The sequence below is a fragment of the Labrus bergylta genome, chromosome 16 (genome assembly GCF_963930695.1).
Source record: "Labrus bergylta chromosome 16, fLabBer1.1, whole genome shotgun sequence".
Classification (NCBI taxonomy): Eukaryota; Metazoa; Chordata; class Actinopteri; order Labriformes; family Labridae; genus Labrus; species Labrus bergylta.
In genome coordinates this window covers 15,556,514-15,580,748 of record NC_089210.1, presented here as the reverse complement: position 1 = coordinate 15,580,748, position 24,235 = coordinate 15,556,514, and the positions used below count along the sequence as shown (strand labels likewise).

The following is a 24,235-nucleotide window of genomic DNA, read 5'->3' as shown; positions in this document are numbered from 1 at the left end:
CACACACACACACACACACACACACACACACACACACACACACACACACACACACACACACACACACACACAGGCCAGACCTGCATGGTGAATATGTTCAAATATGTGTGTGTGTTTGTTTGTGTGTGTGTGTGTGTGTGTGTGTGTGTGTGTGTGTGTGTGTAACCAGGCTCATCTGTCTATTGATCCCGCTGAGGTTAGTCATTATTACATGGCTATTGTGGAGGCGAATACTGAAGAGGTCTGTGTGTGTGTGTGTGTGTGTGTGTGTGTGTGTGTGTGTGTGTGTGTGTGTGTGTGTGTGTGTTTTAATGCATGTGTAGCTGTGTGTGTACATGTCTGCCTCCCCTCTCTCTGACAATAAATCCAGAGGCCACATTGGCACTCAGCACTAATGAAGATGGCAGTCTCTCTCAGAGTGTGTGTGTGTGTGTGTGTGTGTGTGTGTGTGTATGTGTGTGTGTGTGTGTGTGTGTGTGTGTGTGTGTGTGTGTGTGTGTGTGTGTGTGTGTGTGTGTGTGTGTGTTGCCTGGACATGCCAGGATGGTAAAGAGAGAGTTTGATGTGTCTGCTTCAGTAAACATTAGCTCCTGTCATGTCATTGGTTATTTTGCTGTTTGAGACAAAAATAGTTTTTATACAACTGAAAGATTTAACCAGTTGGAGAAGAGGGTTGCCATGGACACCACTTTTAAACTAAAATTAGATTTTTGTAAAAATCAAAGGATATCGATACCGGCCAAAAAAAAGTAATCAAAAGTCTAATAAATTTGTTGGTTTGTTTCTTTATTGTGTTTTTTTATTATCAAAAATGTGCAAACAAATGCACCCTGCAGTCTCCCCATCCAAAGTCAACGATGTAAGGCCTTGTCTTCTAGCGCCCTCTGCTGCTACGGAGTGTAAGTGCATGAGCTCGCCCCTCTCTCTCTCTCTCTCTCTCTCTCTCTCTCTCTCTCTCTCTCCCCCTCTCTCTCTGGGTCTCTATAGAGGAATCTATAATTCTTTTACAAGTTATAATGAATATTTATGAGCAGGGCCTTCGTCTGGGATCAACCAATCAGCGGACAGCTCGGCGACCATAAATCAGCTGACAGCTTGCCTCCTCTGTTCAGCAGTGGTAGTAAACGGCTCTGAATAATTTGTATTTTAAAATTTCGCTGACGTTTTCATCCCGAGGAAGCAAAAACGGGTGCACTGGAGTAAACTGCAGAAACTCATATTCGGAGAACAAAGGGGAGCAGGAGAAGGTGAAGGGGTCACTGTGCCATTGGCTGTAAGGAAGGATGAATGAAAGAATAGAAAGTATGGAGGTCAAGACAGTAGAAGATAAAATCAAAGTTGTACGATACAATAAAATATAAAAATAGGTCTACGATGGTGCTTTGAGACCAACATGGACTAGAGTGCAGATGTGTAACGTTCAGGGTGGTGGGTTAGGGCTAATTTTTTCAAAGCACCTGTGAGAAACTTGAACTTTTTGTGCTTTCACACTTGCAGAAAACTCCTGAAAAACTCCTGATATTCTCACTCTGAGCTGATGTGAGAACACAGCAGGATATAATCAGGAGAATTCACCTGGAGCCAGTGGGAGGGGGTGGTGACCTTTATTCCCTGTGATCACTGCACGACCATAGACTGTCTGCACGCCACCTCTACCATCCCCGTGCTCTAATCAACCTGCTGCTGCATGTTTCCTGTTCACCAGTATGTTCTTCTCCACTCTTTAGTTCACATTGAGATTCTCTTCAACTGATTTAAAAATACTTTTTTACCTACTGCAATTGCACTTTATAACGACTCCCCTTTAAGTAAGGACAGAAGACATTTAAACTTGTAAACTTTAGCCTGAGTTGCATATATCAAACTGTATTGTGGGCTCATGTTTTTTTTGTATGGGTGGGATATGTATGTATATATGTGTTGTGTTGTGTGTTTGTATGTATGCTGGCTGCTGGAACACCTAAATTTCCCTGCTGGGATGAATAAAGTTTATCTTATCTTATCTTTAGCTTAACTACACGTAGCATTGATAGAAAGACATAAATATTTTCATTATAGCGTCGTGTAGAGGACTCTGCTGCTTCATCCACCACCTCCAGGTCGTCTTACCTCAGGAGACCCCGCCCCCTTGTTCGACAGGTAAAGTCTCCCGCTGTGAGGTGCATGTGTGAACAACCAGATCAGGAGGATCCAGGAGAAAGTCCTCCTGAAATTCTCTACAAATGTTCAGGAGTGCAGTTTGTGAAAACATTTCAGGAGAGCTGCAGACGAGGAGTTACAGGGGGCGTGAATATCCCGCCATGAACTGTTAATATGTGAGCAACAACACATTTCTCCAAACTGGTTTTGATTGATCCTTCTGTTTGGAAATGTTTAATTTCACTTCCTACAAAATATTTAAACAAATGCACAACAAAACTTTACCTTTACCTAACTCTCCTTGCTTGCTGTCTGCAGTGTGAGGACCACTGTGGGGGACAAACTGGAATGATAAGAAGGCGGGACGTCCTGTAAACGGACCAGTAACAACATAGGACACTGGATATACTCTGAAAGGTCATTCCTCGTAAACTCGTAATTCCCGGCAACACTGACCAATCAGATTAATGAAGATTCCTGTAGTCCCGCCCTCGTAAACCTCTTAGCCAATGGAAAGTAAGGAGTTTAATAAAACCTTTTCTGGTAGGCTAGATTGGCGGTAGTGACATGAAAGGCGGGGCTAGTTAGTCGTGTCTGACCAATGAGCGTTGAGGACGTAGGCTCTGAGCTTATAAATGACAAGGTGACAGTCCACCTCCTCCTACACTCACTGACTGCCGCTGTGCGAGAGACCAGCTAATCCCGGACCCTCCGAAAGCCTAAATAACCGGTAAAGTATGGTTTTAAAAACCTCTCTATATATGTGTGATAACGTTAGTGTGTGTTTCAAATGCGCGTGTGTGTGTTATTTAAAGATTACCGCGTGAGTTAGCTGTACATGCTATTACAGCTAGCTGTCATTGCTAACATTAGTTAGCCAAGAAGCTAGGTCGGCCATTCAATGACTTGGTTCCTTCAAGTGACTAATGCACCTTCTGGGGTTGTGTTCTCGTGGGTCACCTGTGTGACAGGTGATCATGCAGCAGTAACCTGATCAGTGAACCGACCCTGTGGTTGTTGTACAGCCGGTTTTATCAGCGGATCAGTCAGCGGGCACAGCGCGGCCGAGCTGCTCACATACACACACTAGAAAGTAAAATGTCTGACAGTCCGGGGCCTACCGAGGTCTGACTCCGTCCCCGCTACAAGGACACACACCTGTCAGACACCTGGGAGGTCACATCGACCCGTGCTGCTCCACTACAGCAGGTGTATCTCTGCAGGCGGTGCTCTGTGCATGCTCTCCCCGTGTCCGGTCTCATCGTCTGCGGCTCAATTTTGACCTTCAAGGCTGCAGGCTGGTTAGCTTAGCAACCTAGCTTCTGCGAGGACAGCCGACCAAACCTCAAGTCTTAACGTGAGACAGGTGACTCCGTCATGCAAGCTAACCTTCCTCTGGCCCTGAGAGGAATAAAGTGGTACTGGGCTCATGACATTTGGAGTATTTATTTATTTTTTTAACCCTGAAAATGCACTCGAGGTTTCAGCTAATGGCGTCTTGAAGTGGGAGTGTTGAAGCCTTTCATTCTGCAGATTGTCTAAATATTTAGCGGTTTATCTGGAGTTGATCCTGGCTGTAGTGTCTGGAATAGGATTAAAGCCTCTTGGCTGAACCTTCAGGACCTGCAGACCAGGATGTCTCTGCTCAGACTGACCTTCTGCATGGTCGGACTCTTACCTTCATTAATCAACTAGCTGACACGATATCACATGGAGGACTGTGATGAACTGAGAGTTTACTCTGTGCTGTAAGATTTGTCAAAGCTTTTGATGCCACATATTATTATAAAGTGAAATAATCGATATTGTTGAAATGCACTTAAGGTCTCAGTGCAGACCCAAGTATGGAGGTCGGTCTGATTGCTGGAGAGGGGCCAGGTCACTTCCTGAGTGTGACCTGGCCCTTGAGGTGCCCTTGAGCAAGGCACTGAACCCCCAACCAGCTCTGGCGTCCTCCTGTGCAGCAGGTCCTGTTTGTGCACGTGTAGTAAAAGTTTTACAAGTACATCTATTTCATAAGACAGAGGACGCAAATACCGTATTAATGTTTCATTATTGATCTATTTGTGAAATATCTCACAATGACAAACAAGAGGATGCCCTTTTACTGAGTGCCTAGGAGTGCATCCTTTTGTGTTGCTATGGTAACCCGACGAGTAGCTATAGTTTGATTGGAACAACTATCATGTCGGAGTTTAAGATTCTAGCATCACGACGACCCTGTGCGAGTGTGAACTTTGACACTGAGCTTTAAACCTTTTAAGGTAGAGCTGTCAGAAGCTGCTGGTCAGCGTGGATCATCACACTGTTGCAAACAGCTGCAGCCTCTCAGTCTGTCCAGTCCGACCCAACATGGCCGCTCAGTGTTTCTAAATCCTCCTGAAAAGGTCATTGTTGAATGTATACATGCAGTACTCTCATCCTGACAGGATGATGACTCTCAGTATGTGCACAACAAAGATGGTTTTAGTTATTTATAAAGCATGGTGGTTTGTCCTTAAAGGTCATTAACTTTCAAGGAAGTCAGTTTTGTCAGTCAGGGTTTTGTTTTAATTGTCCCTTTATTATGTAGAGCAGCTACACAAATTTGCTCTTTAGTTTAATAATTGAAAAGTGAAGCGTCTTGTTTGAACTCGATCACAACCTCTGAATGATGTTCCCTTCTTGTTCCAAATCAGCAGTCGGACAGGATGTGTGTGTGTGTGCGGTGTTGTGTGGTTTTGTAGTTGCACTGTTTTAAAATCAAAGTTTCACTGAACACAAAACTTTATCAAATCAGAAGTTCACACTGACTGAATGTTCAAACTTTGTCCTCTGTTTGCAGCTCCAGCCATGTATGCCTGCGCCAAGTTCGTCACTTCCCCTGCTGTGGTACGTATCCTTTAATACTTTCATGTATTTTCTTACACACCTGCAGATGTCGATGTTTCACATGTAAGAGTTAAACTTCTTTACAAAGATGTGAAATGAGCCATAGATGTTAAATGTCAGAAAGGCGGAACGAGAACTTCTTCTTTGTCTTTCATGGCTGTTTGAGCTTTTTGACATCTCCTTTTTTTTTTTGGGTCCACAAGGACACCATAGTTATGGGGGACAGCCATATTTGGCCCATGCCTTTTGTCACACAGTTCCCTGTCAGCTGACCCGCAGCATGTGGGGCATCTCAGTGGTAGAGGTGCTGTGGAGGACAAAGTCTCACATGTACCTCTGACCCTCTGCGAGTTGTTCTCAGCTGAAGGAAAAGTATTTATTAGTTTGCCCTCGTCAGACGTGTTCACTGCTTTCTTTTAAACAGTGTTCATGTTTACTTGAAGCTGCCTCACCTTCAGTCAACTACCTAAGATTTCATCCTATTAATCAATCAGTTGATCTGAAGTAATCCTTTGTTTCGTCTTATGTTCTGATCTGTGTTAATCTGCTCAGAAGAACAATTTAACTCTGTCTAATTTTGTTTAAGAAATATTTAAAGGCACAGTACGTATATTCCACCACCAGGGGGCTCTCAGTCAAAACAATTACAAAAAGAAGACATCGAGGCTGGTGGTGAATCATGGGAGTTCTCGCTGCTAAATCCCTCGTTGCTGCATTTGAACTGTTTTCACATTTAAATTACAATCGATGGATGAATCGCACTGATTGGTTGTTTCAGGTCTCTGCTGCAGGAGTTGTAATTAAATGTGACCCGTTTGTGAAAATGTACTAACATGTAGGCGACCTGTTTGTGTGTGTGCAGCTGCGTGGGGGGTCCAGAGTCCTCGCCCGGCCAGTCTCCGTCTCCATCTTCAACAGACCTGAAGTCACAGCGGAGCAGCAGGTTGGTCCTTCACCTTCACGTTGGAGATGTGTTACAATTATCCCTGATAGGCTTAGATCCTTGTCTGGTTAATGCTAAGCTTTCTGGGTAATGGAGTCTTTTATTAAATACAGTAAATGTGGAAAAGTCGAAGCTGAGAGTTCATTGCCTCTACACTTTTAGTTTAGTGAAAAAATTAGTAAAAAAAAAAATAACGTGTCCTGTAGCGAGTCGCAGAGTGCTCGTTCTGCGACTCGATACAGGACGTGTTAATTTAATAAAAGATGCCTGCTACAGGTTGACGCAGGAGAAGCATGTGCTAGTATTTATTTTTCCGTCTCCCTCGCCCTGCAGGCCCTGTTGCCAGTCAGCCAGTCGGCAGTCCTCGCCCGCTCCTTCCAGACGAGCGCCGTCTCCCGGGACATCGACACCGCCGCCAAGTTCATCGGTGCTGGTGCTGCCACAGTGGGCGTGGCCGGATCAGGAGCTGGAATCGGAACAGTGTTCGGCAGCCTCATCATCGGCTATGCCAGGTTAATTCTTTTAATCTGTTTTATAAATGAAGTAATGCTCGCTGAGTGTGTACCTCTGAGAGAATGCTCAGAATCACGACCTGGAAAATGTAAATGACGGTAAACAGGGATTAGATGCCAGTAGGTTCTGTAACACTGATTGGCTCCTGGAAAAGGAAGTCCAAGTATTCTAAGCTATGACTAAACTGATGAATCATATTTTACATGATCATCATGAAACTTTATAACCTGAACATTTAGACTCGTCTTGAATCTGTAGAAGCCGATCACACAGACGCCTCGCCAGCATAACCTTTGTTTTCCTTTGGTACAGCGAGCTTGCCTGGCGCTCTTCTCTGCTGCACGATGCATTTTTTTTTTACTCGTTTTTGGGGCGCAATGAATAATGACAACATTTTTAACTTTTCAGTTCAAGGTGTGGCGTTGCAGAACTCCTCAGCGTCACTTTCAGTCGAAGCAGCCAATCAAATCAAGTAGGAGGCGGGCTTTCAGACTTAGTCTGCTCATCGGGCGCTCACTCAACTGAATTACATAAAAAGCATCGCGCTGGGAGCATGCTATTCTCTCCTCTCCTTGGAGAGTAACGGGGAGAGCTCTACGTGTGTGGAATCCAATTTTTTTCCACTTAGTTTTGACTTGCATGATTTTCTTTTAATGTCAGATAAAGACAGAATAATATCTGGAGCGACAGATTCACGTTGATATGAAGTGTTTGAAGATGCTCCAACAGGTGACTTGGTATTAAAAATTAAATCAGCCGCGATCATTAAAATGAAAATACTGAAAAACTAAAATGAAAAACTTCTGCAGGAATAAAAATTGTGTCCCGTGTTTTTACCTTCAGAGTATAGAGATTTTAAAAAAAAAATGTGAACTGAAGTATTGCTGCTGTAGAGCTTTTGATATTTGGTATAAAGTCAAAGTTCAGTGTTTGCATTCAGACTGCTCACTGCTACGTTTTATTGACTGAACAGGGACACATGCATTGCGTTGCGTTGTGTAAAACAGAAAGTCAGACGTCTACCGTGAAATCAGGCGTATAAAATGTTTTAAAACATCTTCAAAGTGTGCTGCGTCTCATACAGCGGTGACTCGGTATAAAATGCAGACGCTCGCCGTCATTGCTGAGTGCAGCTGCCACCATCACACGCTGCATGCGAGGTGACGAGATTGAAAACTTGATGCTCATTCGGTTTGTATTGCACGCTGTGCTGGGAAAGAAAGCGACAGACGAGGCCGGCTCCACGACTTTTAAACGTCTTTTCTGACGAGGTCACCGTCATTAAAGAAAAGGTTTGCACGTTGTTCTGAGAATAAACCTTGCCTGCGCTCTTGATTTGAAATAGTTCTTTATCAACGTTAACAGCGGCGTCGGGCAGCGCTTCTTCGTTCCCCGTAAACTGAGAGCTCGTCGTGTCGCGAGGAGGAGTGGAACTCCACAAAGTGAAAGCTGACGGAACTGAAAGACACAGAAGCTGCACGTTGTTGATTTCGCTGAACACAAGAAAATCGTCATGCAGGACGACTGATTTAAAATAAAAACATTTGACTGATATTCTTGTTTTTTAAACTCAAACAAACGAGACTAAATGGACCAATCAGAATCTTCAGTCTGGAACAGTACTGAACACTTGACGTCCCGTGTGATGATCAGACTCTTTGTGCAGATGTTCAGTTGTTCACTCGTTCTCTAATCTAAAGGTAAAGATCTTTCTGAACTGGTCTCTCTGTCGCCCTCTACAGGAACCCCTCCCTGAAGCAGCAGCTCTTCTCCTACGCCATTCTGGGCTTCGCCCTCTCTGAGGCTATGGGTCTGTTCTGTCTGATGGTGGCGTTCCTCATCCTGTTCGCCATGTAAACCTGGAGCCACACCCACACACACCTTCCCCCCCCCCCCCCATCTCTTTTTTCTCCCTCCCTTTGTCCCATCCGGAGGGGGGTTTCCTCAACGGGAACTCTTGAATGAGCTGCTAGGCCATTCCAATCATCGGAAAATATTAAAGGAAATTATTAACATCAGAGGTTAAAAAAAAAAAAAAAAAAAACCTCGATCCAACATTTTTATGTTCCTGCGCTTGTTTTTGTTTTTCAGACGTTTTATGTCAAACCTCACCTTGGTTAAAAGAATCTGTCCAGAATAAATGGTTGGGATAACTACAAACAGTCTGCAGTCTTTTTTTTTTTTTTTTTTTTAAATCTTTGTCTGTTAAAATGAAAAACACTCGCGCTGTGGCAGCCATTTTTAAAATGTCTTGTGTGTACGGGTAGAGGGGGGAGGGGTTAGGAACCCTCCGACAGTGTTTGTTTCTTCTGGATTGGTTCAATAATAAAGTCATGAGTCTGTTTGGATTATTTTAAGTTAATCAGATGGCTGACTGACTTCTCTTGTTGCTTTTATTCTCTTAGCAGGTACAGTCTCCACATTCCTTTCTATAGGGGAACACTTCTGAAAGATGATTTACCTGTAAATCTCAGATGTACAGTTCAGCTTCTGCTAACTCTCCTGTTAGTTTCTCTACAGACACTTTGCTTCTATCCAATCTGCTATTTTAACAATCTTACACATACTGTTACATCACCAGACCAGTTCTCCTCCACGGCACATATTTAAAGATTAATCTATGAAAAATAACCAAGATGAATACTCGGACAGAACAAGTGTAACGCCTTTCAACATCCCAATAGTTCATCCCACAGCTAAGTGTTTGTTCTAATCCTCAGTCTACCTTTTGCTCACATTCAGATTGATATTACTTTTCTCTCTGGGCTTTGATTGACACATGAAACATCTTTAATCAGAATATGTATCTTTCAAAGATTTCTTCTTTCAGAACCAATTTTAAATCTGAAAATGTTCTAGGCTTCAGCGCTCAGTCTGTACTTTAGTTCAGTCAGGTGACCTGTTGTCATTAGATGAGTTTGAATCGAGCAGCAACCTCCAGGGTTGAGAAATCAAGCTGAAGTGTAAAATCCTGCAGTTCCTGGAGTGTCCACTAGAGGCTGGCTGCAGAAGCACAGGAAGTCACATACACACCCATTCAAAAACCAGAGAGTCAATCAGACACACACACCTGAGTGAACAGTGTAATCCATCAAGAAAGAACAATTAGGAGATTTATTTTTCTGCTCGTTATGCCTTCATTGTAGAGACGAGACGGTGGATAAGAAACTGAGAGAGAGGGGCATGACATACAAGAAATTCAGACCCTCCCTGCCCACTCTTCAGGTCGTAACCCTCTGTACACGGAGTGAGCATGCGAACGTTGAGGCTACCAACACAGAATCCTTCTTCACATGTTGAGAAACAGGAAATAACTGAAGGAAGTTTGTACATCTCACAGATCAAATAAAAACAAATGCACATCCTCGATCAACGTTTTCATGAACTCATCAGGAGTCTTTTTCACCGCTCTGCTCAGTCTGATACATCATCCAGTTCAGGAAGTTTGGACAATAAAGAGATCCTGCCTTAAAGAAGCAAACATCATCATCTCTAGTGCAGGAACGTTTAGTGAGGATTGTTATATCTGCAGTGTTCGCTCTCATATCAAGACGACTGCGGTCACGTTAACCTGAAATCTAAAACCTTTATCCTGCATTCAGAGAACTTCATGTTCTCATATCTGGGCTCATTGTCAGAAAATATCCTCCGTCCAAAGTCTGTAGACAACAGTTCAAACATGATGATAATAATAATAATAATAATAATACATTGGTTTTATAAAGTGCTTTTCTGAAAACTCAAAGACGCTTTGACAAAAACATAAAACAAAACAAAAAACAACGAAGGAGTAATGTGGGGGGGGAGCGGGGAGTTAGTGGTTGTGAGCATGCTTTTAGAAGAATGAGTTTTATCGGTCAGGTATTCTTAAACACTCCTTGAAATGTTCAGAGTGAAATAAAGATGAGAACAGAAAATGTTAGACGGGTTCATTGAGGTGAAAAGTGAGTTTACTTTGAAGGAGTGCACAGACTGATATCAGAGGAGGAGGATACAGTATTACAAACACTGATATGGTCTTTATCTGTACCAGTAACTGGGACTCGTTCTAAGTGAGGCTGCTCTGGTTTTGACACTTTTACTGGTTTAACTGTTTTTAAAGCCTCTTCATCGCAGCTTTATTCTCATATTCCTCTTCATTCTTCATTCTCCAATTCATCCCGGTCGTAGAGGAAGAACCTTTTCAGCTCGCTGTTTGTTTCTGGTTGAAATGACAAGAGAAGGAACTTGAACGTGAGCTGTTCTGCTTTAAGATAAATTCAGTAAACATGGGAGACATTTAGAGATCAAGGCGATAACGCAGCTGTTAATGATGATCACGTTTTTCTACATATGGAGAAAAATAATCTTTAAACTGTTCCTGATTTCGGACCGGCTGCATCTCTCTCTTCAGACATCTGTGAGTTCTTCATTTGGACTCTGGAGGGAACATGTTCTGGTTCCTCTGTGCAGATATTTGTGTTACTGATATGTTCTCTATGTTGAGCAGACGTTCTGCAGAGTTGATGGTTTTGAAGAAAGAGACGCTAAAGGACGTATGACACCGGGCCTCACTCTTCTGTCCTCTGTTCAGATAACTGAATCTAATCTGATATGGAGGACATGAAGCCGCTCTAATCAGAGGAGAAGTCTCTGTAAGGTCACAGAGACGTCACACAGCTGCATGTATAAATATGGACGGGAGATGTCATGAACAAAGCGTGTCCTCCTCCGTTCTCTGACCATGTTGTGTGCAGGAGCCAGCCGAGTTTCTGTTCTGCTCTGTGCATGTTCTGTGATGCTGGGAACTCTGGGACAAACTGGTGACCCCGGGGACGGTCAAACGCCAAACGCTGTTCGGACCGAAGAGAGGAGGCCAACACCTGAAACCACCAGGGAGAAGAATTCAACGTTTTCCACCAAGGTAAAGGACTGAATGTCACCTTACAGAAAAATCAATTAACATCTGTTTTTAACATGTATTCATGAGTTTGTAAGTGTGATTATTGCTTTTAAATATGTCACCTCATGTTTGGAAAGAGCAGATATTTGCAAAAGCATGTTATTATTACTCACAGACAGAGTTAAGAAGTGAAGCAGAACTATCTCACACGGTCTCAAAGATCTGTCTTCAAAAGGTTTATGTTCAGAACGTGGGGTGGTTAGAAGTCTGATGACCCGAGGGGCCTCTGGGCTGTTTTTACCCCCCGGGACAGGTCCTCCTTGATTTCCAGTCTGCAGCACTGACAGAGGATGCTCCCAGTGTGCTCCTCCAGAGCTCACCCTTTCCATTTAGTCCCTTTATTGTAGACGTGTTCCTTGTCATGGATTGAAATCCTATCTATCAGAATCAGAATCAAAATCGGGGTTTATTGCCAAGTACATTTACACATACAAGGAATTTGACTTGGTGTATTGGTGCTAAACAATTAACAAGGAAATAAAGCAGAACTAGCAACAACTTAAATAATACAGTATAAGAAGCTATTACAATATATAAAATAGAATTTAAAAATGTGCAATATAAAAATAAAAAACACAATGTACAAAAGGTGTAATGTAGGAGCTGTGCAGTGGACTATGAGAAAAACATCTTAATGTGTGTAACTACTCACAGAGTGCATGTAAAGAAGCTAAATCTAATGTCTTTTATTTAGCTTCTTGCATGTTTACATCTTATCTCTGTGTGTGTTTCAGGATCATGTGCGTCAGTCCCAGGCGCTGTCTGCTGCAGAGAAAGAGTTCATCCTGAACAGGAAGAGAGTCTCTCTGAAGGCGCTCAACGACCTGGGAGTCAAGTGTTCACTGGTGAGACGGAGAGCTGTTATTCTTCTCTGTGTTAAAGGACAAACTCTGTGTTTGCACGCAGCCTGCAAGCAATGACTTGAAACTAATACATGCAAATCCTTTCATTTGATGTTATTCTGTTTCTGCATGTAGTGAAACTGTTGTTCAGCGTTTCTATGAGACAGTTTGGGTTGAGCTGCAGACGGTTTCACCTGCAGGAGGATCAGAGATGTTATACTGGTTTGTCATCACCCACTTTCTTCTTCTCTTCCTCTAAAGGCTACCGTTCCTCACATCGCAGTCCTGGGGTCAGGTGGAGGTCAGAGAGCCGCTGTCAGTCTGCTGGGTTCTCTCCATCAGATGGAGAAAGACGGTCTGCTGGACTCGGTGCTCTACCTGGGAGGAGTCTCTGGATCTGTGTGGTAAATATGAGAACACTCACTGGACGTAAACGGTGATGTGTTGACACTAAGTTCAGTAAGTTTTTTATTTCTCTGCGTGTCTGTCAGGTCGATGGCGTCGCTGTACACTGACCCTCAGTGGAGTAAGAACGTGGGCGGAGCTGTGTCCAGGCTGTCAGGTCCTGAGATCAGTCCGGAGCAGGTTCTGTCGTGGCTGAGTGAGGCAGCGAAGGACGAGCAATTCTCTCTCTCTGACATCTGGGGGCTCCTGACCTCGGCTGGGATCATGAAGCAGGTACACACCTTCCATTAAGGGTTGGTTCAGCGCACAGGATGAGAGCAAAGATACATAAAGATCATTAAGAGTGACACAGAACAGCTTGAGTTCAGGCAGAAGTCTTTTCAGAGTTTCAGTCTGTCTCATTAACATGTTGATCTTCCTCCTCCTTCCTCTGCAGCTGGACCATCAGCGTCTCTCCGGGGTCGTTACAAACGCCGTCAATCCGTACCCCATCTACAACGCTATGAACCAAAACTGTCTAAAAGGACCAGAAAAAGGTAAAGAACACACTCAAACAGGAAGAACTACAAAACTATAAAAGTACAAAAGTACAAAAGTCTTAAAGGAGCACAGACAGAAGACAGAGACGACCGCCGAGTTCAGAGTTTCATTGTCAACCAATCCAAATACTCGATTCATGAAAACCATGTCTGTCTGTGTGTCTGTCTGTCTGTGTGTCTGTGTGTCTGTGTGTCTGTCTGTCTGTCTGTCTGTCTGTGTGTCTGTGTGTCTGTCTGTCTGTCTGTCTGTCTGTCTGTCTGTGTGTCTGTGTGTCTGTGTGTCTGTGTGTCTGTGTGTCTGTCTGTCTGTCTATCTGTCTGTGTGTCTGTCTGTGTGTCTGCCTGTCTGTCTGTCTGTCTGTCTGTGTGTCTGTGTGTCTGTCTGTCTGTCTGTCTGTCTGTGTGTCTGTGTGTCTGTGTGTCTGTCTGTCTGTCTGTCTGTCTGTGTGTCTGTGTGTCTGTGTGTCTGTCTGTCTGTCTGTCTGTCTGTCTGTGTGTCTGTCTGTGTGTCTGCCTGTCTGTCTGTCTGTCTGTCTGTCTGTCTGTCTGTCTGTGTGTCTGTGTGTCTGTCTGTGTGTCTGCCTGTCTGTCTGTCTGTCTGTCTGTCTGTCTGACTGTGTGTCTGTGTGTCTGTGTGTCTGTGTGTCTGTGTGTCTGTCTGTCTATCTGTCTGTCTGTGTGTCTGTGTGTCTGTCTGTCTGTCTGTCTGTGTGTCTGTCTGTCTATCTGTGTGTCTGTCTGTGTGTCTGTCTGTCTGTCTGTCTGTCTGTCTGTCTGTCTGTCTGTGTCTCAGGTAAATGGTTCGAGCTGACCCCTCATGAGTCCGGCTTCACAGATCTGGGTCTCTTTGTGAACTCGTCTCTTCTGGGCAGCAGAGTCCATGAAGCGGCTTCAGGAGGACAGAGGGAGATGGACTTAGTGAGACTGCAGGGTGAGTGTGATCTCTCTTTGCTCCAAACAAAGTCGAGTAAACATGAGGAACTCAGAAGAGACACAAACATAGATAAAAACTTCCAGAGAGGCCCCCCCCCCTCCCCCAGCTGCCAGATGCTCCCATGGTGCAAAACTTAACTCTTTCAAAATAAAAGCATCTGACATTACACATTACTTCAGTTTTTAAAAAAACTGCAGATTTATCTTCTTTATTATCTGCAAAACATATACATTCCTGCGAGCTACAAGGTCATTTAAGGTGTCGTTTAACAGCGTGTATCTTTAACAGCGTGTATCTGTGTGTGTGTGTGTGTGTGTGTGTGTGTGTGTGTGTGTGTGTGGTGCAGGTATAGTGGGCAGTGTTCTATCAGATGAACAGACAGTCTTAAACTCTCTGCCCCAGCAGCTGAAAGGTAAACATTTTGAGTTAATTTACAAAGTGTGTAACATTTCAAACATGCAGAAGAAGAAGTAAGGAGTGTGCATGTTTAGATCTGGCGGGCGCTGCAGTGACGGATGAAAACAACCTGCTGGATGTGATTTTCCTCTGGACTGAAGGTACCTGATTTTAAAGAACACTCTGCAGTGTGAATGTTTTATATAGAAACACATTTATATTTATATTTCTGCGCCTCAGCTCCTCAGCAGGTGAGCGGGTTCTTTCAGGTGTTGGACCGGTACGCGCGAGCATATCACACCCTGTTAAAGGTGACGGACATTATCAAGAGATACACCAAAGATCCAAAGGTGATATCTGATCTGAACAAGCTGCAGAAGACGATGAGAGGTGAGAGCGCCAGAGATCTGGGTTAGGGTTAGGGTTGAGATATTCCCTCAGTGATGAATCCTCCTTTTTGTTTTTTCCAGAGAATTTAAACTTAAACCCGGCTGCATGGTTTGGAAAGAAGAGTCCAAAACAACGTAAGCTGATCCTGGATCGGTGGAGTCAGAAGATTTTGGAGCCTCTGCAGTCCTGGTCCCAGAGTCTGGATGAAGGACCCGTCAAAGATTACGGTCAGTGCAGGAAGTAAAGATGTTTAAATATTGTCTCTCCTCTGAAACTTCTTCACCTGATCACCTCCACTCCTCTGCATTGTTTCCCTGAATGTTGGACTGTTTGACATGACTCTTACAAACGGGTTAGGGTCTGGGGTCTGGGGTTATTGCACAGATTCTATGCAGCACAGGATCAGTGGCTGTAAATCCACTGCACAAAAGCCTGACGTGGGCGAGTCATAGAGGTGTGCTGATACCTTTCTTACTTCCTGAGCTTTTAATCCAGAAAATGAGAACTCACACACACAGACAGACACACACACAGACACCACCGATGTTTCTCTCGCTGCCCTTAGAGACCGAACAAATCAATCAGGCTTCAAAGGAAGAATGTGTGACATGTTCCACATAAATAAATCATAAATCCAGTCTATCCTGTGTAAATGTCTCACTGAGTCATGGCTGTCTACAATGAGTGAGAAGCTCGAGTCCCACTGGCTGTGTTGTTGTCAGAGCTGTGTTTACATGGACCGGACGGCTGGCTCCTCCCCTTGTGTATAAAAGCTGTTTTAGTCAAGAAGTAGAGAGAAGAAGAACATACTCACTGATTATTTGGATGTTAGTAAGAGTTTTTAGATCATTCTGTGTCAGTTTACAATGTGAAGCTACGAGCTTACTAAAGAGTGCTAACATTAGCATGCTAACACAACAATGCAGGACACAGCTAATGTGAAGCTACGAGCTAACTAAAGAGCACTAACATTAGCATGCTAACACAACAATGTGAAGCTATGAGCTAACTAAAGAGCGCTAACATTAGCATGCTAACACAACAACGCAGGTCACAGGTGATCGCAGCTCGGGCCGAGGATGATTTTGTCCCCCACTTGCGGTTGAATCGTTTGTACACAAGTTGAGAGAGGGGTTGGAGGTGTGTCTCTGGAGGAGAGCGGAGGCTTCAGTATGGAGGAGGCGTGGCCTAACAGCAGTTTGTTTTGGTTTCATGCTGGTGCTCAAGGGCAAAATCTGCTGGATCAAGAAGTTACATCTTCTTCCTTTAACTTTCTCATCTCATTCACTAACTTTCTTTATTTGTTTTTCAGTCTCCTTATTGCCCCAGAAAGTCTTTCCTGCGATTGGGAAATGGGAGTGGGAAACCATTGAAAACTTCCTCTTCCTGTACCCAGGTACTGAAATCATAAAGTGTGGACACCTCGTGCTAAACGTTTCGCTCAGTGGAAACATCTGCTGACTGCTGCGTTGTGTTCTTGTGTTGCTGTGAAGACGCTTCAGTGCCGTCCTGCGTCAGACTGAAGCAGCGCCTGCAGCTGATTGACGCAGGTCTGATGTTGAACATGGCGTTTCCCCCGCTCCTCGGAGAAAAGAGAGAGGTGGACCTCCTCATCGCTCTGGATTACTCGGCCAGTGAAGCCTTCACGGTGAGGCTCTCATGGCTCCTAATGTTTGATTTAGTTTAGACACAGACTCTGAGAGACTGCAGGCCGGATCCACAGGATACCTGAGATTATATTTAAGAATGATCATCAGGCATCATATTGCAGAGAGGACGCTCAACGGAAGATGAAAATAAAAAAACGATATCTTTAGCGAGAGTGGACGCCAGTTTGAAAAGTGAACAAGATATTAAGATGAAGAAACAGATTTGCGGTCAAAGGCAGCGAGAAAACATCCGACGAGAGACGAGAGAAGTGAAACAGAAAGGTTTGAATAATCTGTCACAAATCGAGTTTTCTGCAGGAAGAAATGAGCTCAAAGTGTATTTAGGCACGCTTCATAACGCTTTCATAAAGGTTATTATTGTGTACAGAAATGGCGTGCTTAGACTTTAATAACATCATGATGATACGAGTCTTTTATCAGAAACAGCTGCTGTGTGAGGGGAGAGAGACGATGATGATGTTTTCTGTCCGTGCAGACTCTGACCGCGGCCAGAGATTACGCTGCCAAACTGAAGAAGCCGTTCCCCGAGATAGACGAGAAAATCCTGCTGGAGGAGAGAGACTGTCCGAAGGACTTCTACGTGTTTGAGGGGAAAGAGAAGGAGCCCACCATCGTGTTCATGCCGCTCTTCAACAGAAACAACTGCAAAGGTCTCACACAACAACAACAACAACAACACAACATCAACAACAACATCAACACCACCAACAACAACAACACCAAACAACAACAACACTAACAACAACCACACTAACAACCACAACAACAACCACGAAAACAACAACCACAACACCAACAACAACACCACTAACAAAAACAACACTAACAACAACAACAACAAAAAACAACAACACCAACAACAATAACAACAATAACAACACCAACAACCACAACAAAACAACATCAATAACAACATCAACAACCACAACAAAACAACATTATCAACAACACTAACAACCACAACAACACCAACAACCACAACAACACCAACAACATCAACAACAACCACAACACTAACAACCACACTAACAACCACAACAATAACCACAAAAACAACAACCACAACACCACTATCACCACCAACAACCACAACCACAACAACAACAACCACACTAACAACCACGATAACCTCAACAACAACAACCACACTCACAACCACAACACCAGCAACCACAACAACACCAAGAACAACAACAACACCAACAACCACAACACCACCAACAACATCAACAACAACCATAACAGCCACAACAAAACAACACTAACAACCACACCAACAACAACAACCACGAAAACAACAACCACAACAGCCACAACAACACTAACAACAACAACCACGAAAACAACAACCACAACACCACCACCAACAACAACACTAACAACCACACTAACAACCACAATAACCACACTAACAACCACAACAACAACAACCACAACAACAACCACAACAACAACAACACCGCCGCTAACAAAAACAACAACACTAACAACCACAATCACCACAACACCACCAACAACAACAACCACAACAACTACACTAACAACCACAATAACCTCAACAACAACACCAACAACAACAACAAAACAACAACACCAACAACAACAACACCAAACAACAACAACACCAACAACCACAACAAAACAACAACCACAACAAAACAACATCAACAACCACCACAACAACAAAACAACAACACCAACACCAAACAACACCAACAACCACAACAAAACAACATCAACAACCACAACAAAACAACATCAACAACCACAACAAAACAACATCAACAACCACAACAACAACCCTAACAATCACTACCAACAACTTAATATCTTAATATCTCGTTCACTTTTCAAACTGGCGTCCACTCTCACTAAAGATATTGTTTTTTTATTTTCATCTTCCGTTGAGCGTCCTCTCTGCAATATGATGCCTGATGATCATTCTTAAATATAATCTCAGGTATCCTGTGGATCCGGCCTGCAGTCTCTCAGAGTCTGTGTCTAAACTAAATCAAACACCAGGAGCCATGAGAGCCTCACCGTGAAGGCTTCACCGGCCGAGTAATCCAGAGCGATGAGGAGGTCCACCTCTCTCTTTTCTCCGAGGAGCCGGGGAAACGCCATTAGTGCAGGTCCATAGGATCCTGTTTGTGCATGTGTGTGTATTTCGGCCTATGTGTGTGTAGCATGTTCACTAGACAGAGTGTGAAAACGAATTTCCCCTCGTGGCATCCATAAAGTATAAATTATTCATAACAACAACAACAACAACAACAACCACACCACCAACAACAACAACAACAAACTCTTCTATCAAATGTTCAGAATGACATCATGTTGTTTTTCTGCTCCAGATGCAGAGGAGGTGAAAACAAAGATGGCGGCGTGCTCCACCTTCCAGCCTCCGTTCAGTCAGGAGAAAGTGGAGTTTTTGTTGGAGACGGCAAAAGAGAACGTGAAGAGAAACAAAGAAACTCTGCTGAGAGAGATCAAGAAGGCGGCTGAACGCAGACGCAGCAGGAGGTGAGGAGACGCCGCAGTGTGACGGAGTGAGTGTGGAGGAAAGGAAACTTCTTAATGCTTCTTTATTTCTTTTCAACAGGTCTAAAGAAGTCCGGCACCTGAACCTGAAGACGTTTACGACACGCAGACACTGAGAACATTTCATTTCATCCACAGCCCTCCATCACTCAGCATGCAGTACCCTGAGTGGAACACTAGAGGGCGGTATGTGTTCACAGCTGGTCCCATGGAGGAGGGGTTTCTGAGTTTCTGCTCCTTTAATGTTTTATTTTCTGAAGACCACGATGTGAATCACATGTTTGTTGATCTAATAAAGGTTCAGACTGTTTGGAATTCATTTTTATTATGAATTTAGTAGAAAAAGGTAGAAATAAAACAAGTAAAGACATCACAAACACCAACTACAATGATCAATATTAACTAGAGTTGTAGGACTCCAGACCACTTTCTGAAGGTCTCAGTCTCGTCTCAGAATCTAAACCACTTTCTGAAGGTCTCAGTCTGGGCGGACTCCGGATTTTAAATCAAGACCGGTCAAGACTACCACTGATCGGCACTTTCTCACATCATCACTGTGAAGGAAACTTCAGTTCATTTGTAGTCTAATTTTTAAACCCCGGTTATGGCCGCAACCTTCCCTGTGTTATGGTCTAAGTGAGGGACACGCCCCCTAAACACAGGACGATGATTTAGTGATATTTATGGTCTTGGTCTTGACTTGGTCTCGATCGGCCTCTTATGTGCACTTTTTAAAATTGTATTTATGGACTGCAGAGTGTAATGCGATGAGCTGTTTCCAGGCGGCTGTAGCTCAGTCTGGAGGGACTCGGCTTGGGATCCAGAGGGTCAGGGGACTGAAATATGTAAGTTGGTCTGGTTGCAGGAGAGGTGCCAGGTCAGAAAGGCAACCCCACCAGACCTGCTCCCCGTGTTTCAGACACACTAAATATCGAACTCTGAAAGCGATTGGAGAGCAAAGGTCGAGATCTATACGTCCATCTGCCTCCTACAGGAAGTGAGTCGTCCTGACGCTGACCTCAGAGTGACCTTGTGGTGTCGTGTATCTCTGGGAGACTATATATAGATTTTCATCCTCAATGTCCTCAGAGGCCACAGACATCCACATTCCAGGAAGATTTATGGTTTTAAACTCACACAGGGAGATTTCTGACTGGTTAACCTTATCAATAAAAACGACCCGTACCCGGCACAAGGATTTCTTAAACGAGTGTGTTGTTATTGTCAGGTCAGATGTTCAGAGAACATCTCACATTTTTATCGTTGTTCCCCATGGTCTGAAAACATCCAAACATCAGTCACATGAAAATGAATTTAAGACTATAGTGCTGAAAAGAGGCGAGCGTGGCGCTCTGTGGACGTGAGAGAGATGCCATCTTCCATGTTGGAAGATATTGTTCTGTTAGATCGACTTTGAGACGACTGAAGGAGGAGACACTAACGACCTTTAACATCAGCAGAACAAACACACGTCTGACAGTAAAAAGTATTTCTGGGTCAATCTGTTGTTTCCTAAGCGGCGATCACTGATTGGATGAAATGGTTTGCTTGATGTCATCGTGTTCCACCTGTCTGCTCCCATGGACGTCTCCCCGCTCGCTGTTTCTCTCTTTGTTGTTCCAGTGTTTTTACACGCAGCTCACTCAGTGACCTTGTTACGCAGCCTGGAGGCAACACACACACACACACACACAAACACACACACATACACGCACACACACACACACACACACACATGTACGCACACACATAATCAGAGTCATGTTGCCTCATGTCATCTCTGATCTTTATGTTCTTCATGTTCCTCCTCCTCTCACATATTCTTCCTTTAAATACGACAACAGATTTTTTCCTCCTCAGTTGGATTTTATTCTGTTGGCCGGATGATCTAAACTTTTCTTCCAGTGAATCTTTGATTTGTTTGTAAATCATAAATATTTATTCCTTTATTGGGTTAAACCCCTAAAATGATGACAAATACACAATAAAGTCGACATTTGTTCAAGACTCTTTATTCAGAACCTTTTCTCTTTGACACTCCCGACCGTTACAATCAAAAAGAAAACGTTTGACATCCATCACCTGAGCAGAAGCAAACACCTGTCACAGATGATCAGTGTGGGAGATGTTTGTTTGTTTTGCATGGACACGGTTGTCATTCATCGATCAGCGAGTTGACAGAATCACAAACCCACCGACAGCGATGAATGTGAACCGGACACCTGCACAGGTAGAGGATGATCCATAGAGACGGAGGATGACTAACCCGCTGAGGACAACAGGACACATCTCTGCATGTGAAGAAAGTTTGCATCCCTTTGTGCAGATTTAAATTATCCTAAAAAAACTGACATGACAACAAAGACTGTATATAAGAAATGGACGTCGTCTCTGATTATAAATGTGAAGCCAGTGAGTGCAGATGTGTCTTCCACCAGCAGGGGGCACTTCAACCCAGGATTCCCTGCAGCAGTCGTCCATCGTGTCAGCTGATTTATCTCCTCAGTAAACGTTCTCCTAACGACTTTATGGTCTCAACCTCTAGTTCAGAGTCTTCATCAACACAGAAGGAAGTGAATTTAGAGTCATAAACTCTTTTCACTCTGCCGTCTCCAGGCGGGATATTTACGTCCCTGTGATGTTTGGCCTTCAATATAAATGTCTCAGAGGTGTGATGGGGGGGCTAAGGGACCCCCACATTTAGTGTAAGAAAAACATGGTGATGTGTATGTTTCATCACAAGTGACCTTTAAGAAGGAGTCTTAATCCAACTGTTTCAAGTCTTTAAATGAACCCAGCAGTTTTTTGAGGTCTCAAAGGAAGTCTGAATGTCAACATGCTGCTGAGCCGTCAGTGGACATGCATCCACACGTTTCACTTCACTCTGTTTCCCCCTGATAACGAGTCATTGCTGGATGTTTTCTCCAGAGCTCGGGGATGAGTAGAATAACAGATTTAAGATCTCAAGAAGATAAAAATCTAATGTTTATCCTGGGATAACCAGAGATGTTATCTGAAATGTAACAAGATGATTTATTAGTGAAATAAAATAAATGTTGCATGTCGTCTTCAGGCTTCCTGAGTTTCGTCTCTTCCTCTGTGGTTTGAGCAGAAACACATGAATAAATGTTGTTCATGTGCAGCGCGTGGAGCATGCACCCTCGGCGCTGTGTGTTCCAGCCCGATGTGAGCTCATGTGTAAGGGTACACTCAACACTCGATGGTTTCTCTGACTCACAAACTCACCGACAGCGTTGAATGTTCCCGAACATTTGAAAAAAATTCGGAGTGACAGCGAGCGAACCAACAGCCTGTCCTGCAGTGCCGAGAGGCGCGGACAGCCGTGACAGCGCTGACACGGGACGACGAGAAGAGGAAGAGACAGGAGCTGTGCAGGTGCACGCACACACACACACAAACACACACACACACACACACACCGACCAATAGAGGACAGAGAGCCGTATACACATTAAACTGGACACTTTACACTGTTTATATGATTCTATATTTTGTATATTCAAATATTTCTTTTTTTAAATGTTACATTATATTTCTATATTACTGTATTTATGTGTATTACATTTCACTGCACATCTGTATGAGCATGTGACAAATAATCTTGAAACTGGTACATCTGTATGTCTTTATCGAGCTCAGAGCAGTTTGCTTCACATGCTAACTTGGACATGAGCATGAGACGCCGTGCAGACGCATGGCTCCAGGAGCGATCTCTGCAGACAGAATCACTCCCATGATTCCTCACCAGCCTCGACTTCATCTTCTGTTATTGTACGATTTATTGAGAGCGCCCCCTGGAGGTGGAATTTACATCCTGTGCCTTTAAGAGTTGTGGAGGTAGCCACGATGAAATCACTAAAATGCTCATTGGACCTCTGTTTTTATTTTCTGACAGTCGCTCTCTGATGTTTTTATCTTTAACCTCATGGCTGCGTGGATGTAAACACGCTCCTCCGCTGTTTGTTTCCAACGCTCACATGCTCAGGTGAGCTCTGACGGACTAACCTGCAGTGAACAGCTGGCTGCTGATGACATCACAGAGCTCGTCATGACGCTGCAGCTGAAACACAGAAGCACAGAAAGACAGAAAGTGTTCAGTCACTAACATGAAGCAATCAATCAAAAACACTCTTTTATCACATGAACAACCAGAGGTGTCTTTCATCGTGTTTCCTTCTCAGGGCTGAACATCTGAACGTGCTGCAAAGCTATTTTTCTTATCACTTCCATGAAACACTCCCAGCAGACATGACGTGACAGCTGTCCTCCTCCGATACAGCGGTCTTTCCATCAGAGACAGAAGACGGACGGCGGTGAAAACAGAGATGCTTAAAACCAAACGAGCTAATTCATGAGAAAGTGTTTGTGGACAGTCGGTGTGTAGAGTTGGTGCAGCCGCATTCGTCTGTCCCGTCTCACAGTGTAGCTATAGACTGTATAAATATGGACGTAGCCTCAGTGGTGTCACACGCTGGCTGTCGCCATGTTGGAAATGCTGTCTCAACCTAACTTTGAGTCAGCCGAGTAACAGACCAGGTTGAGCTGGTGCAAAAACACCCGCCTGTCAGTAAATTTAGCCACGCCCCTTATTATGCAAAAGTATTAGCCTTGGTGAATTCAAACTGATGAGTAATTTAAAGTAATCACAGCTGCACAGAGTGTGCTGATACATGTTTTAACCAGGCTGTGAACGTTTTTATTTCTGCTGTAAAAATTAACATTAATATGAAGGGTGTTTATGCAAACTTTGCAGTCTGCCCCTAGTGGATACTCGAGGAACTGCAGATTTTTGGAAACTTGCATTGGCTTCATTTTTAAAAAGTGTGTGTTCTTCCTGGGTGCAGAACATTAAATAAAAAAAACGATGTCAGCGTAGTTTTCCATTTTGTCAGCTCGCTAAAGTTCATGCAGCTAAGTCCAAACTGAGATAAGACTTTCTGTTGTGAATCATTGTTCAGAGCTCAAACACGAGCTGCTGTGTTTGAACTGAATATTCAATGTATGTGTTGTGTGTGTGTGTGTGTGTGTGTGTGTGTGTGTGTGTGTGTGTGTGTGTGAGGCAGACGAGCGTGTGTGGTCATAACTGAAA

The 24,235-nt window shown here is 43.8% G+C and overlaps 2 protein-coding genes across 2 annotated transcripts; both read left to right on the top strand.

Annotated features, from left to right (window-relative positions):
* Positions 1-2,755: 2,755 nt before the first annotated feature.
* Positions 2,756-8,626, top strand: atp5mc1 (ATP synthase membrane subunit c locus 1). Its single transcript, XM_020652822.3, has 5 exons — positions 2,756-2,869; positions 4,964-5,010; positions 5,873-5,953; positions 6,287-6,465; positions 8,209-8,626. The coding sequence occupies exons 2-5, from the start codon at positions 4,972-4,974 to the stop codon at positions 8,321-8,323; spliced, it is 414 nt and encodes a 137-aa protein (XP_020508478.1). The 5' UTR covers positions 2,756-2,869; positions 4,964-4,971; the 3' UTR covers positions 8,324-8,626.
* A 2,385-nt stretch (positions 8,627-11,011) lies between these two features.
* On the top strand, positions 11,012-19,440 carry LOC109977256 (cytosolic phospholipase A2 gamma-like). The gene is made up of 15 exons (XM_029276036.2): positions 11,012-11,369; positions 12,143-12,253; positions 12,512-12,654; positions 12,742-12,928; positions 13,092-13,191; positions 13,988-14,125; positions 14,475-14,540; positions 14,620-14,685; positions 14,765-14,914; positions 14,995-15,141; positions 16,227-16,310; positions 16,408-16,562; positions 17,060-17,234; positions 18,939-19,107; positions 19,187-19,440. The coding sequence occupies exons 1-15, from the start codon at positions 11,190-11,192 to the stop codon at positions 19,239-19,241; spliced, it is 1,926 nt and encodes a 641-aa protein (XP_029131869.2). The 5' UTR covers positions 11,012-11,189; the 3' UTR covers positions 19,242-19,440.
* The last annotated feature ends 4,795 nt before the right edge of the window (positions 19,441-24,235 follow it).

What these genes read in the sequence shown, in the direction of transcription:
- atp5mc1 (XM_020652822.3), top strand. Translation starts at nt 4,972, where the DNA reads ATGTATGCCTGCGCCAAGTTCGTCACTTCCCCTGCTGTG. An exon ending in TCGTCACTTCCCCTGCTGTG is followed by an intron (nt 5,011 to 5,872) that starts GTACGTATCCTT and finishes GTGTGTGTGCAG; the next exon opens with CTGCGTGGGGGGTCCAGAGT. An exon ending in CTCATCATCGGCTATGCCAG is followed by an intron (nt 6,466 to 8,208) that starts GTTAATTCTTTT and finishes CGCCCTCTACAG; the next exon opens with GAACCCCTCCCTGAAGCAGC.
- LOC109977256 (XM_029276036.2), top strand. Translation starts at nt 11,190, where the DNA reads ATGTTGTGTGCAGGAGCCAGCCGAGTTTCTGTTCTGCTCTGTGCATGT. An exon ending in GCTGCAGAAGACGATGAGAG is followed by an intron (nt 14,915 to 14,994) that starts GTGAGAGCGCCA and finishes TGTTTTTTCCAG; the next exon opens with AGAATTTAAACTTAAACCCG. An exon ending in CAACAGAAACAACTGCAAAG is followed by an intron (nt 17,235 to 18,938) that starts GTCTCACACAAC and finishes TTTCTGCTCCAG; the next exon opens with ATGCAGAGGAGGTGAAAACA.